Below are 15,408 nucleotides of genomic sequence, written 5' to 3'. Positions count from 1 at the left end.
TTCACTAAAGAATTGGAAATCATTTATTTAAAGTCCAATCATCTTGTTGAAGTGTGAAGGTTGTTATATCTATATAGTTTATTTGAAACTATGTCTCTTTATTTAAAAATATGAGACTGACTAAGGTTGAGTACAGATCTCTATTTCAATAATTTCTCAAAAATTTCTAGCTATAATTTACAAATATCTTTACTTAGTATTATTAAGATCACAGCTTGGATCCAAATGAGTAGTTGGTACAATGATTTCAGCCACACTCTCAAAATAGTCCACAGTTAACTTGAAGAACCAAACATAAAAGGATTAGCTTAATGAGTTGTGCAAACTAGACTATTTGTTAGAAAATCATTTTTATGGTTACAGTAGAATAATTGATTATGGAGCTCAAAGATTTGTTTAAATATCTAGAGGCTACTATTGAAGCTTTAAAGAGAAAATAAATTGATGTTTAATTCTCTACGGCTTATTTCAATAATTGTTTATGATTGTGAGTATGCTGACCGGACATTAGAGATGCAGCTTAACCTCATAATTCTCCCACCACTTTACCTTTCTTATAAATAAACATGGGCAAAATATAGAATACATAAAAATGAATTATTCCTATATATGAATATATGTATATATTTTTCAAAGCACACAAACTTTACCTACATTTTTGCCTACATTATTCTAACCCCGTTCAGAAAATTACATAAAGCAATTACCTTATGTCATCCACTTCTTTTCTTTATTCCTATCAGGAAGACCCACTACCTTATCTGAGACAATGAGGAAAGCTGACATATGGCTTATGCGAAACTCCTGGAATTTTAAATTTCCTCATCCATTCTTACCAAACGTTGATTTTGTTGGAGGACTCCACTGCAAACCTGCCAAACCCCTACCTAAGGTAAACATACTTTCGTTGGTTCTATTTTGTTGGCTTCAAAGTTTCAGTAGAAATGACTCTATAGTCTTCATTCAGAGTGTTTGACTTACACTGAAAAAGGATGGGAGGTAGGTGGGGTAAAGCAGATACCAATTAGAAACTCATGTACATGTTAATACCATCACACGTATGTGAGTGTTTTTGCGTATTACAAATAGAGAGGAATACTAAGGAGACTTTGAAAATAGCGTTGGTTAAATTAAAGTCTTGATTATGCAACACCTAAGAAGGTATTGGTCATTCATTCAAAGAATATTTATAAAGAGATTAGCACAAAACTCAGGTAAGTGCAGAATTTTCAGAGAAAAAAAATAGACACAGTTTCTGTCCCTACATACCTTACATTCTACTTTGAAATATAGAATATAAGTAAGTAATGAAAATTATATAAAGCTATTATCTCAAGAAAAAACCCAATGCTAAGAAAGCATCAGTGGAGATAATAGAAAGTATCCTGGAGTCACTGATGAGTACGATGAGAGCTGAACAATATGCCGGAATAGGGAAAAGAATGACAGGGAGAGGCAGACAAAAAGGGAAAGCAGGTAAAGTGGTCAGGACAGTTCTCAAGTCCTCAGGTTTAGTTTGCAGGGAATGATTAAGAATCAGATGATGCTAAGAGGTAAATTAGAGCCAGATACATATTAGGAGTTGAAATATTTATTAAGAACATTGAAAAAGTCCTAAAAAGAGTTCAGAAATAAGGATGTATGAAATGATTCTCTTTTTTTAAGAAAAGGCTCCAAGATATTCAATGGATTAAACTGCAGAAGGGCCAGACTGTAAAGACCCAAACATTCAGGAAGTTTTCCATGGATTCAGGTAGCAGATGATGGAAAAGTGGACTAGACTGTTGATAGAAATAATTATGCCTACATTTACAAAAATAGTGCCAACTTCATATTGTGTTGTGTGGAAAAAAATATTAACACAGACAAAACACTTAAAATGTCTCTGACATACAGTCAGTGGCTCAGAAATGTTTTTAATTTTACAATTATGGTTATTTTATTATTATTACTAATACTACTCTCTACTTAACATGTGCAAGTCACTTGAGATATCATTCCTCATTTAAGAGAACCAGATTATTCGGCATATCAAGATTATATTCTCTTGCAAAGCCATAGATGACAGATACCCTTGGACTTGATTAAAAGTAGACATATCAGTTGTGACAGTAAGATAAGCTAGTTGAAATTCTAAAATTCTTCCATAAGTAGTAAGGATCTTCACCAGTATTCCAGCTTAAAACACTTCCTCAGCGATACAAATGTGTGCCTCAAATATGTGCAGACAAACCCAGGGTTCATGTGATTTTAATAAAGCATTTAAATCATTCTGTGTTGAGATCCCAGAATTTTACATTTTAGAGTAGAAACATACCCTATTAGAGCAGATGATTTCTGCCTTATGACAAGCACCTCAGTAAAGCTTCCTGGGGGAACTCGTCTCTACATCATAGGTGCCTGACAGAGCAGCACAGAAATAATGAACAATGCATGTATAATAAAGACCAAATAATTTCTACCACTTGTGTCTGAATAGTGCCCTTAGTTTCAATATGAAAAAAAATTCCGTCAGCATATAAGATTATATTGTTTTTGAAGGAACACAAGAACTTCATATATTTTAAATTAACGTCACATTTTAAGACATGTGTACAAAGTAAGCCTTCTTCAATGCATTATTATGCAATCTCTTAAAAGATCATTTTTGCTTGCATAAAACTAAGATTGTATTCCATTGTTAAAACTCAGTATCTATGTTTAATGCAAATTGTATGGTCTTTATATAATTAGTTTCTCAAGAGACAAAAGTTGAGGTAAGACTAATGAAAAATATATGCCCCTCTACACTACTCTTGAAACATTTCCCCACTCACACTAAGGGAAATTGACAGCGCAAATAGGAGGAGGAAAAGAGTAGGACGTGTAGAAGGACAAGAAAAAAAGGTTGACTGGTAGTACAATAGTGGTAATAACTAATACTAGCTCTTGTTATTAACTTGCAGAAAGCTTTGAATGCAAGTCAATGGTTGTGAAACCAGTTCTTTAACTCATTATTATGTAAAATATTTGCTAAGCCAGGTTGCTTTCTTTTCAATTATATATTAGATTCTCAGAAAATTTCTGTATATTTTAAGAGAATGAGACACTTGACAAAATGTATCAGGTGTTTTAAAAATACATATTGTTATTAATTTATAATAAAGTCATGTGAAATCATAAAAAAATTAATCAAGGTGTACCTATTAAACACTATGGAAAATATTCACAAAATTAACATTGGAAGTAATCCAACATCTTACATGAAATAATCATTAGAAACTTAAATGCCTACAATAGCACTAAAATAATTTTATCAATGAAATGTTCAATTACGCTGTCAGCCATAATACAAATAAAGTGAATTAGAAAATGATAAATATAACAAGACGGCAAATTTTTGCAGGAGGAAATGTATATACAATAAGATTAAAATTTTCTAAATAAGTGTCACGTGTGTACATTGGCCTATATAAATAGGACAAAATCCATAATAAAAAATACATATTTTCTGTAAATAATATCTCCAGATAGAAATTTTAGATAAAATTATTTTTAAAAAAGTTTCCATACTGTTATAAAATTTCTTACATTAATTTTGTATTATTTTTATATTATCACAAAAGGAGAAACAACCAGTCAATATCAGTGATGAATCTCTAAACAAAGGTCAGATTCCTTCAACACTGCATAGAAAAACAAGGCTCTGGCATCAAGCTAGTGAGGTGAAACACTGAACACGAGTTACATTAAATGTGGCTACAGGTAACTGCAATCACACACAATACCTAGATGTCCCAAGTATTACGTGGAATAGTAGTACAGGGACTCTCACGTTAACTTAAGATTAAAAACCATATTTTAAAAAACCCTCTGCCATATGTGGTGCACAGTTTACACTTAGACACATTTTTTCTTTGTTTTATTAAAAACCATTGGGAAAAGTTTTACCCCAATGATTAAATCTGAAAGTATTTAAATTTAAATATTGGCATACATTGGGGAACACAAGTCAGAATAATTCTCAATCAATTGCAGCCAAGCACATCTTCACCAGGAGTCTGAGTGAGCTACTCAAAAGAGAGACAAGATCTCCCCTGCAGAAAGGCCTGCTGGCCTCTTCTATTCTGGTGCAAGTGCTGCCTCTGAGACACAACAAAGTGATGATGAGAGTTCCTCACATGCAGTTATAAATAGCACATCAATTTAACAATTGTGATTTCAGGGCAATAGGTGCTCCACCTAAACAATAACCTGAAAAATACAGTTATTCAACTACTAACTATAAACTGTACAATTCTGTATTATAAATGAGACTCTAAGGACTGATTAATAAATATTCCAAATCACAATACTAGACTCCAGAATGTCAGTGATTCTTAAGCCCCAGCTTTTATTTTTTATTTTATTTTTTGAAAAACTACTGGAAAACTGACAAATTTTAAGTGAAGCATAAAGCACTGTAGAGTAGCGTAAATGTAGATATAAAATTATCCCAACTGTGAGTAGCTTTTCCTCAGTGCTCATAGTTAGGGAAGTAAATCACTAATGGCTTCAAACTAAAAGAATTCTACAGAAAACCTGCCTGAAATAAACACAAGTGATTTAGTAGAACAAAAATATAGAAATAAACCCGAGCGATGCCACTTTTCCAAAAACGTATATTAGTAATTATAGTATTATAAGTGAAGAGTCTGGGTGTATTTTTTAACATCATCTCCCAGACTACAGTGTAATGGCTCCATTTCTTTTCTCCATTACACACATGCAGACACATACCTACACACACACACACATATTTACACAAATATCCTTAACAGAGGCCAAATATCTCATACATCTTCTTGCAAAGAAACTGAGTGATTGAGTCAGTTAAAAAATATTATTTACTCCAATAATTCTTCAAAATACTTGATTTTCTCTCTAATATTTTGTACCAATTCTTTCGGTAGTGCCTGCTGTGGCGATACTCTTTTGTGATGAAACATTTTTTTTTTTCCAAAGGAAATGGAGGAGTTTGTACAGAGCTCTGGAGAAAATGGTGTTGTGGTGTTTTCTCTGGGGTCAATGGTCAGTAACATGACAGCAGAAAGGGCCAACGTAATTGCAACAGCCCTTGCCCAGATCCCACAAAAGGTAAGATGAAGTGCCTTACTGGTGTGGAAAACTACTGAAAGAGGCTGTTAAAGTTTGTAATCTACATAGAGAGAATATTAAAGAGTAGATTGAACTCTTTACAGCCAAATACAGCCTTAAATGTGCCTGCATAGCATCCACTGACAGAAGTAATAGTTGTGCCTCAGACTTAGGGGTTGCCTGTGGCCCCGGGGGAGTTACTACCTTTGGTATGCATGAGTGATTCCTATTAGCATCAGTGGCAACTCAGTACTCCATATGTATCCACAAAAGGGAACTTGAGACCCACAGTTATTTTTAATTTTTGATATTAACAGTCTTAACTACTGCTGAATTTAACTCAATATATTTCAGTTAAGTGAAAATGGTGCTTAATGTAGTCTTTAGAATGACTTTCAGGTGTTTTCAACTAAAAATATATACCCAGAACTGAGTCCTTGTAGAAATACAAGTAAGATTTATGATAATTTTCTTCAAAAGAGTTTTCCTAATCTCAGCAGTATCCAATGGGTGAAGAACACTTGACTAACTCTTGGGCCACCTCTATTACCTATTGTACTCTGGAAGCTCTTGGTGAATGTTTACAATTAAGGAATGTAGTATTTCTGTTTGTACTTTAAGTCAAATGCTTACATGAAATATGTGGCAACAAATAGAGAAGACTGACTCTGTTGGTCATTATGCAGTATATACTCTATTTAAGGATCTGTGGTAATATACATGATCGAATGTCATTAATATAGGAATAATAACTGGCACATGTGGAGAGTAGGGGAGTAAAAAGAACGAATTCCAGTCCTGTGATTAAAGTGTAAACTATAGGCTGGGCACGGTGGCTCGTGCCTGTAATCCCAGCACTTTGGGAGGCCAAGGCTGGCGGATCACGAGGTCAGGAGATCGAGATCATCCTGAATGATATGGTGAAACCCCGTCTCTACTAAAGATACAAAAAATTAGGCAGGAGTGGTGGTGTGTGCCTGTAACCCCAGCTATTCAGGAGACTGAGGCAGGAGAATCGCTTGAACTGAGGAGGCGGAGGCTGCAATGAGGCAAGATCGCGCCATTGCACTCCAGCCTGGGCTACAGGGCCAGACTCTGTCTCAAAAAAAGTAAACTAGTAAACTATAGACTCTACTGTAGTATATTTCAGGACCTCAAAGTTTTACTTTTATAAACATGGTGCCTGGAAGATATCACTAATGTATTTTACTTCAGCACAGGGAACAAACTTTTTAAGTATATTAATAAATATTCCTGTATGGTAAGTTTTTAACAACTTTTTAAAATAAACTTTATGAATATGACAAATAGAAAAGAAAGTTCAGGCCTAAAAATTTAGCTTTTGGGAAAGCACTAATTATCTCAGATATTAGTTCAAAATAAAAAATATACATGGATGATGCTAAAATAATAGAGGCTGTTTTTCATTGATAATAAACTTGGCATTAACAGTATGATCAGGAATGAATTTATTTAGGAAATGTAGATTAAGTATTGATATTATCATGTTATTGGGGTCAGGTAAGAGTTACCACCAAATTCTGCCCCTGTCATTTGACCCTTTTGTTTAAGAATTCCTGAGGGCACACTGTACACTACAGATGTTATCAGAAAAAGTTATGTTTCAATGGGTGACTTCACTAGCACAATAACAATAGCAGGTATTTCAAAAAGTCTGACATGCATCATGCAGTTTAGGCTTGCCATATTATCCAGCCTCATGTACTTCCTCTACATTTTGGAATAGGCCTATTTGAATGATGTTCAGGATACTATTCAGAGAAAGAGTGGCCTAGCCCGACAGACAACCAGTCCAAGTACCCACACAGCCAGGTAGATTTAGAGAAAGAGAAAAAGCAGCTTGCCCTGCTGGACTGGGCCCAGCCAATACCTGAAGCAGGAAGATGAAAGGGAAAAAGGGTGGAGATGGATCCTGACCTGAAGGTGGATCCTGTCCGGTATAAAATGTGGCCCCACAAGGATTCAGCACTAACTACCAGATTAACAACCCCTCCCAATGGAGGCAGCAGAAGGAAATACAGAAAGGAGACAGAGGGAAGCCAGGCAGGGGAACAGGTTCAGGTGCCCCCTCCATAGAACACAGTAGGAATGTATTTTCTTCTATATAGAATAAACCAGTGACCTTTGTGTATTTGTCAATTACTTTTTAATTTCCTATCTGATAAAGCTTTCTTGTAATGACCTCTAAATTTTGCTGAAACCTGAGTTACTTTAACACTGATGTAGCAAATAAAATTAAACACTGTAAATTATTGTTCAGTTTATGAGGATTGCTTTGGAGTTTCAAAATTAGTAGCTTAAACATAAAAATGTCTTGGCTATAGCAGAACATGTTAATCACTGTTGTCAAAGCTTTGTAGCACCTTGTCTAAGTGTTAATAATCAGTTGACCAAATTCAGCAAAATACAATTTTGAGGTTATTCAAAAGCTTTATTTTTATTCATGATACCAACATGTTCCTCATTTCTATGCCAAAAAAATCCAAAATTAGCAATACTGGTTGGTAATACTCTGAATTTGTATCAAAAATTGTCACTTGAAATTTTTCTTGGAAGTAGTGCTTGATAATTTGTAATTCCAATGAAGTTATACATAAAATCCTTGCAGCATTTATTTATTTCTTATAAGTAGCTTATTTTATAGACTTGCTATTTTGTCAAAGGACAACAGGCTCTAATATAACAACCTACAGTCAAGTAGATATATTGAAACTACTCATATTACTCAAAAAGAAATTAAATTTGGAGACAAAATTAAATTTGGAGATGAAAACTAATATAAAATACATAAAATAAACATATACATCATTACTAAATTGTTACTGTTTTTTTACACCAGAATTACGACTCCCTATAATTTTTTATACTTTTTTTAGAATATTTTTATTTTTTTAATTAAATTAACTTTTATTTTTAACTTTTAAGTTCAAGAGTACATGTGCAGGTTTTTTACATAGGTAAACTTGTATCATGGGGATTTGTTGTACTGATTGATTGTTTCATCACCCAGGTATTAAGACTAATATTCATTTATTATTTTTCCTGATCCTCTCTTTCCTCCCATCCTCCACCCTCCAATACATCTCAGGATATGTTGTTGCTTTCTATGTATACATGTGTTCTCATCTTTTAGTTTCCACTCATAAGTGAGGACATGTTACACTTGGATTTCAATTCCTATGTTAGTTTGCTAAGGCTAATGGCCACCAGCTCAATCCTTATCCCTGCAAAACACATATTTTTGTTCTTTTTATGGCTGCATAATATTCTGTAGTGTATATATACCATATTTTCTTTATTCAGTCCATAATTGATGGTCATTTAGGTGGATTTCATGTCCTTGCTATTGTGAATAGTAGTGCAACTAACATATACGTTCATGGATCTTTATGAAAGAACAAGTTATAGTCCTTTGGTTATATACCTAGTAATGGAATTGCTGGGTTTCATGGTATTTTTGCCTCTAGGTTTTTGAGGAATCACCACACTGTCTTCTACAATGATTGAACTAACTTACATTCCAACCAGCAGAGTATAAGCATTCCTTTTCTATATAACCTTGTCAACATCATATTTTTTGAGTTTTTAATAATGGCCATTCTGACTGGTGTGAGATGTTATCTCATTGTGGTTTTGATTTGAATTTCTCTAATGATGTGTGATATTAAACTTTTTTTCTTCATATGATGGTTAGCCACAGGTAGTTCTTCTTTTAAAAAGAATTTTTTAAATACTTGAACTTTTTATTGATAATATTATTTTTCTAAGGTATTACTTTGGAAAATAATGGTTTCTTATATACCTAAATCATTATAAAAGTTCAGAAAATAAAATGTGGGTATTCTTTTTACATCAGTCTTTGAGTAGATTTATTTACTAACATCCCTTGATCTCATTTCTACTCTTTTTACAGTTCTAACATTTTATAACTTTTGAGTTCCACTCATGGAATAAGATATTCTCTTTAACAGGTTCTGTGGAGATTTGATGGGAATAAACCAGATGCCTTAGGTCTCAATACTCGGCTGTACAGGTGGATACCCCAGAATGACCTTCTAGGTAAAACTCTTGTGAACAAATACCGGATATATTAGTAACAACATATTAGAGTGTTAATAGTTCATGAAACAAGCTTATTGAATATTTGTTAAGGAAAACACAATGTAACTTCTTTATATTTATTTTCCAGTCATAGGGGGAAAAGAATATGCTATAATTGTTGGCATTTTATGATATACACTCACATTCTTTATGGTCACAATCAGAGAGAATCTTTATTTCAGGTGTTATTATATCTCACAGAATTTTTCAATATCTTCCTGGGCTGTCCCTCTGTCTCCTATTTCTACAACTTTACACCTGTTTTCTCCTCTCCTGCAGGGTTGTTTCAAATGCCACTAAATGTAATAGCTCTTCTGTCACCAATGACTCTGTATTTTCTGGAGGACTAAATTCCTAATCTTAATCTTAAAGTAATGACACATTTCACGATGAAGTGTGACCTGTCTTTCCTCAATCCTAGCACCACCACCAACCCACTGCCTGCTGCCTTGCACACCCCACATATCACACTCTGTGACTGTATTTAAAATAACATTTCATTTCATGCCCATCTCTTTGCTGTCCTCTTTTGTGCACCTTTTTAAAATCTAGAATGCTCTTTTTCATTATTCCAACTGGAAATCTTGTATTAAGTTTTGCAGTCTGAAGTCACGCCACCATATAGCCTTCAGTTACATCTGCAACGCAAGTACCTGTTTTTTCCTCTGAGGTCTGAAAAGTAATAGCAAATTAGTTCAATGTGTTATTTATAAAACACTGTCACTTTCAGAGCCTTTCATTGTGCATCTCTTTTTATTCCTATGAATAATTTTGCTAAAAATTCATCCAATCCTAGGTCATCCAAAAACCAGAGCTTTTATAACTCATGGTGGAGCCAATGGCATCTATGAGGCGATCTACCATGGGATCCCTATGGTGGGCATTCCATTGTTTTGGGATCAACCTGGTAACATTGCTCACATGAAGGCCAAGGGAGCAGCTGTTAAATTGGACTTCCACACAATGTCGAGTACAGACTTGCTGAATGCACTGAAGACAGTAATTAATGATCCTTCGTGAGTAGAACAATATTTTTCACTAGGTGGTATCAAAAGATAGCTTTTCTTGTCAATAGTGAGCATGAGTTTCATCCTTTTTATAAGAGAGTGATTTTGAAAGAATTTAAATGATTTAACCAATCCGAAATCTGTTTTTATTTTTTATATGCTATTTAATAATTGTATTTGAACCCCATACATCTAATGAGTAACCAGTTAGTGAAACAGTTTTCTAAACAAAAATAATTTTAAAATGATATAGATAATATAAAAAAATACATTTCTTAAAAATTTGACATAATGAATCCATAGTAGAAAGGGAGAATAAACTTGAAATAATATAATAAAATGTTTTAATTAAATATCTAAAATGTCTCAGAATATAACTATTTTCTTGCTGAAAAATTAATTTTTATTATTATCATTATCGTAACAGACTTGAAAATGAGATTTAATTTTGATAGCATAAAACCCACCTATTTATGGCAAAAATTCCAAATATTTTTACTGTGTTTACAGAGTCATGAAGTCATCACCAGTATATAAGTTTGGAACATTTTTATCAACGCAAAAGAAACTGCAATGACACCAAAATCACCTCCCATGACTTCTTAGTGGTAGTCTAACACCAATTTGTTTTCTGTCTCTATAGATTATTCTCTCTAGATATTTCATATAAATGGAATCATACAGTCTAGGGTACTGTGTAAATGACATTTCACCTAGCCTAATTTTTTGTTGTTTTTTTATGGTTTTTAGTTTAATTCATGTTGTTGTGTTTTAATATTTAATTTCCTTTTACACTTGTATAATATTTTATAGTATGGATACATCATAATTTAGTTGTTCATTTATCAGTTCATTGGCTTTTTGATTGTTTCCAACTGAGGCCACTAGGAATATTGCTACACATGTTTTTGCATAAATATGTTTTCCTTTTTTTGGGGTGGATACTGTAAGTGGAATTGCTGGCTCATATGAGAACTGTATGTTTATGAAGAACTGCTAAACTGTTTTCCAAATTACTTGTTCCATTCATCACTACCACCAGCAGTACAACATGGTTGCAATTCCTCCACACTGTTGCCAAACCTCTTATTATCTGTCTTTTTCTTACAGACTTCTTAGTGCATATAAAATGATCTCTCATCCTGGTCTTGGATTGCATTTTCATTACTGCTAAAGATGTTGAGAATCTTTATATGTGCTTATTGATCATTCATGTATCTTCTTAGAAAACATGTCTACTCCAATCCTTGGAACATTTTTAACTTTGCTATTTGTCTTACTATTAAGTTTTAAGAACTATTTATATATTACGGGTCAAATCAGATATATAATTTTTAAATATTTTGTCCCATTCTGGGTGACCAAACTTTTTACTTTTTGATGATGGTCTTTGAAGCACAAAAAATATAATTTTAAGTTAAATTTTTAATAATTGATTTTGTTCACACCCCAAAGATAACAATGTGCAAAATTCCTTGTAGAGTCCAGCTACCATCAATTCAGCATTTATAACTACTCTCAATAAAGTTTTTGTGTAAGGAGGGTATCATCTAAAGGAATACTTTTAAAATGCTTTATCACAAAGAAAATAGAAGGATAAAGAATCATCAAAATACCTTTAAAGAAGATGGGAAATAATTGGAAAGAAACACAAACCAACTTGGACAAATAGAAAGGAAATATAAAACAAAGTGGTAGATTTAAATGTGATTATACAAATACTTTCACTCAATCTAAACAGACTTTTTTTAAAAAAAGAGCAAATAATGAGTAAGGACATAAAACATTTGAAGAACACAATTAACAAATGGAATCTTATAATGTAAAATGATATACACACATGTACATATACAATACACATATATGTATTGTATATATCAACTGGAAGACACATTTTCCTACAGCATGTCGAATAGTTAATAGTCATTTGAAGTGGCATGTGGTGGGAAATAAATCAAGACTTAGGAAATATAAAAAGATTCAATATCATAAAAACTATATGATCCAGCCATAGTGGAAGTAAGGGAGGTTATAAATACTGTTACTAAAATATCTTTAAATTTTGGAAATTAACAAAATACACTTCAAAAAATTTTAACTCAAGAAGTAAATCATAATTATGCATGCACTTTTATCTCAGCAATTCTACTCTCAATTATATACTCAACAGATATGTATAAATATATAAATCTAATGGTATATAGAACAGTGGTCATGACAGAATTATCAACAGTGTCCAAAAAGTGTTAGCAACCCAAATACCTATTCATCATGAAATGAAGACATAGTTTGTGCTTTATCAATCAACAAAATACTACACAGCAATGGAATTACCCAAGAACGGCTACATTAAAAAAATAGACACTAAGGAGTACATATTATATAATTCAATTACATAAACAAGCAAAACTAGTGTTGCTATTCAAAGTCAGGTTAATCTTGTAGTTGGTGGACAAAAGTGGTGACTGATTCAGAAACAGAGAGCTATTCTAGGCAGGTTGTGATATCCTATACCATGAACTGAACAATAGGTAAATTGGTATCTTCGCCTCAAGATAATGTTCAAGATGACCTTCCATTTTTGAACTATTCACTTAGTATATGTATATTTACCTTCTGTATTTTATATTTAAATATATATTTTATGAGATATATAAATCATTTTAAAAATTCTAGGAATCAAATAGAAAATAAACACAGAAAACAGAAAATCCTAGAGGTTCCATCAGAGTGTGGCCAGTAAAAGCCTGTCTTAGAGTTATCACTTAGAGGGAAGCCACAAAAAGGGAGAGAAGCATGCCTCGGGTGTAGCAAGAAAGAATACTCCAAAAGCGGGAGAGAAGGGATAAAATGTGTAAAGTGCTAATATGAGAACACCTTTGGGAGCTTAAAGAAAAATAGAAAGCCAATCTAGAAGACAGTGTGCAGGGAAAAGTGTTAGAAAAAGAGCTTGCCAGTGTCTAACAATGTAGGGTTCTGTAGACCAAATAACAGAGTTGGATGTTATTCTTAAAATAATGAGAAGCCAGGCAAAAATCTTAATCAGGGGAGTGCCATAATCTCACTTTAATTGCAAAACATCATTCTGGCTACAGGGTGGGAAACAGTAGGAGACAAAAGAGTAATGTAGAAGCAAAGTGACTAGCTACGAGGCATGTCACTCACCATGATAAAATTCCTTTTTAGGAACTTAGAGATGATAATTCTCAGATTGCATTTTCACATCTTTCTGACAGCACTTAAAATGGCTCATGATGTTGAGCATGTTCTAATATGCCTGTTTGAGAACTAAGAGTGTAATGTGGAATGTGTTCATAACACAAAGGATAAATGCTTAAGGAATGAACATCTTATTTTCCATGATGTGATTATTTCACATTGTATCAAAACATCTCATATACCCCATAAATATATACACTTAATATGGACCGACAAAAACTTAAAAAATTAAAAACAAATTAAAAATGCCTCATACTTTCTCTGCTTGAAAAAAATAACTTTCTCACCTGACTTTCCTTTTCTACTTTAAAAATATTTGTCAATGAGAAAAGTCCAATTTAAAAGCCAAACTTTGTATGATGACTCAAATTAAAATACATAAATTCTATATCAATTATTTGACATTTACTTTGAATTATTTGACACTTTAAAAGCCTTTCATAGACCTGATATGCACAGGCAAATTAACTTACTTTCAGTGTTGGTATCTTTATTTTTATCCTTCAGATATAAAGAGAATATTATGAAATTATCAAGAATTCAACATGATCAACCAGTGAAGCCCTTGGATCGAGCAGTCTTTTGGATTGAATTTGTCATGCGCCACAAAGGAGCCAAACACCTTCGAGTTGCAGCTCACGACCTCACCTGGTTCCAGTACCACTCTTTGGATGTGATTGGGTTTCTGCTGGCCTGTGTGGCAACTGTGCTATTTATCATCACAAAGTGTTGTCTGTTTTGTTTCTGGAAGTTTGCTAGAAAAGGAAAGAAGGGAAAAAGGGATTAGTTAGATCTGAGATTTGAAGCCGGAAAGCCTGATAGCTAGGAATACTTCAGTTGATCCCAGCAATAAATATTGTGATGCAAGATTTCTTTCTTCCTGTGACAAAAAAAAATATTTTTGAAGTCTACCTTGTCAAGTAAAAATTTGTTTTTCAGAGATTTACCACCCAGTTAATGGTTAAAAATATTTTGTGGCAATGAAGAAAACACTAGGCAAAATAAAAAATAATATTAAGCCATATGAGCTCGTACTGAAATTTGTTGCACTTATATTGAAATATGATCATAGCTCACTTTAGCCTCAACTTACTAAGCTCAAGTGGTTCTCTCACCTCAGCCCCCCGAGTAGCTGGGACCATAGGTGCATGTCACCATGTCCAACTAATTTTTTATTTTTTGTAGTGATGAGATCTCATTGTGTTCTCCATGCTGATTTCAAACTCCTGGGCTCAAACAATCCTCCCATTTCAGCATCCCAAAGGGATGAGATTACAGATATGAACCACCATAACTTTACAAAATGAGATTTTTATATAAGAATGATTCAAATGTTCAGGGACGAAAGAGTCACTAACACAAAAGAAGAATGGGATGAAGTGAGAAGGATGAATACAAAAATAATTAGATATTCTTGAAATCAGAAATGTGCTCCCTAATTATATGAAATGTTGTTTGATTACATAAAATAAAGTGGAAATGAATGATTGACAGATACAGCCCACAGGAAGAATCACTTAATGCTCTGAAAATTACCAATAAACTGATTAAAATCTAAAATTTTTGCTTGTTAACACTTTCTGTTAAGGCTTTCCTGATTAGTTTTTCTTCCAAAGCTCTCTTGTTTCTAGTTGTTTTCTTGGTCTTAACTACCCATTATATACTTTGTTAAAGTATTTATGCGCTGATTCAATGTGATTGTCTCAATTTTCATTTCATTCTGTCCTAACTCTTGCAACCTGCAGGTCCTCATTATTATTGATCAACCAACTACAAAGTTCACCTTGTCTGACTAAGGATTATTCATTAATTTTTACTTGCTTATCTGACCTTTATTAATTTTGTCTCTTTGCTAGTCACTCTGAGCCATGGTCATGATGACTTAGGATTCTGAATCTCTTATTAATAACAAATTTATCCTTAATGATGTCTCTATACTAAAGAA

General features: G+C 33.1%; 1 protein-coding gene across 1 annotated transcript; it reads left to right on the top strand.

The window, feature by feature from the left end:
* Positions 1–742: 742 nt before the first annotated feature.
* On the top strand, positions 743–15,408 carry LOC116467267 (UDP-glucuronosyltransferase 2B10). Its single transcript, XM_032150877.2, has 5 exons — positions 743–892; positions 4,984–5,115; positions 9,108–9,195; positions 10,034–10,253; positions 13,971–15,408. Exons 1-5 carry the CDS (start codon positions 770–772, stop codon positions 14,248–14,250), a joined length of 843 nt encoding a protein of 280 aa, XP_032006768.1. The 5' UTR covers positions 743–769; the 3' UTR covers positions 14,251–15,408.

Source organism: Hylobates moloch, unplaced genomic scaffold, assembly GCF_009828535.3.
Source record: "Hylobates moloch isolate HMO894 unplaced genomic scaffold, HMol_V3 SCAFFOLD_2, whole genome shotgun sequence".
Lineage (NCBI taxonomy): Eukaryota > Metazoa > Chordata > Mammalia > Primates > Hylobatidae > Hylobates > Hylobates moloch.
Note: the sequence above shows the minus strand (reverse complement) of the source record. Positions and strands in the feature narration are given on the sequence as shown.

Bases quoted from the DNA above. Each gene is read 5' to 3' on its own strand.
- LOC116467267 (XM_032150877.2), top strand. From the start codon at position 770: ATGAGGAAAGCTGACATATGGCTTATGCGAAACTCCTGGAATTTTAAA. The intron at 9,196-10,033 runs GTAAAACTCTTG...ATCCAATCCTAG, and splicing joins ACCCCAGAATGACCTTCTAG to GTCATCCAAAAACCAGAGCT. The intron at 10,254-13,970 runs GTGAGTAGAACA...TTTATCCTTCAG, and splicing joins ACAGTAATTAATGATCCTTC to ATATAAAGAGAATATTATGA.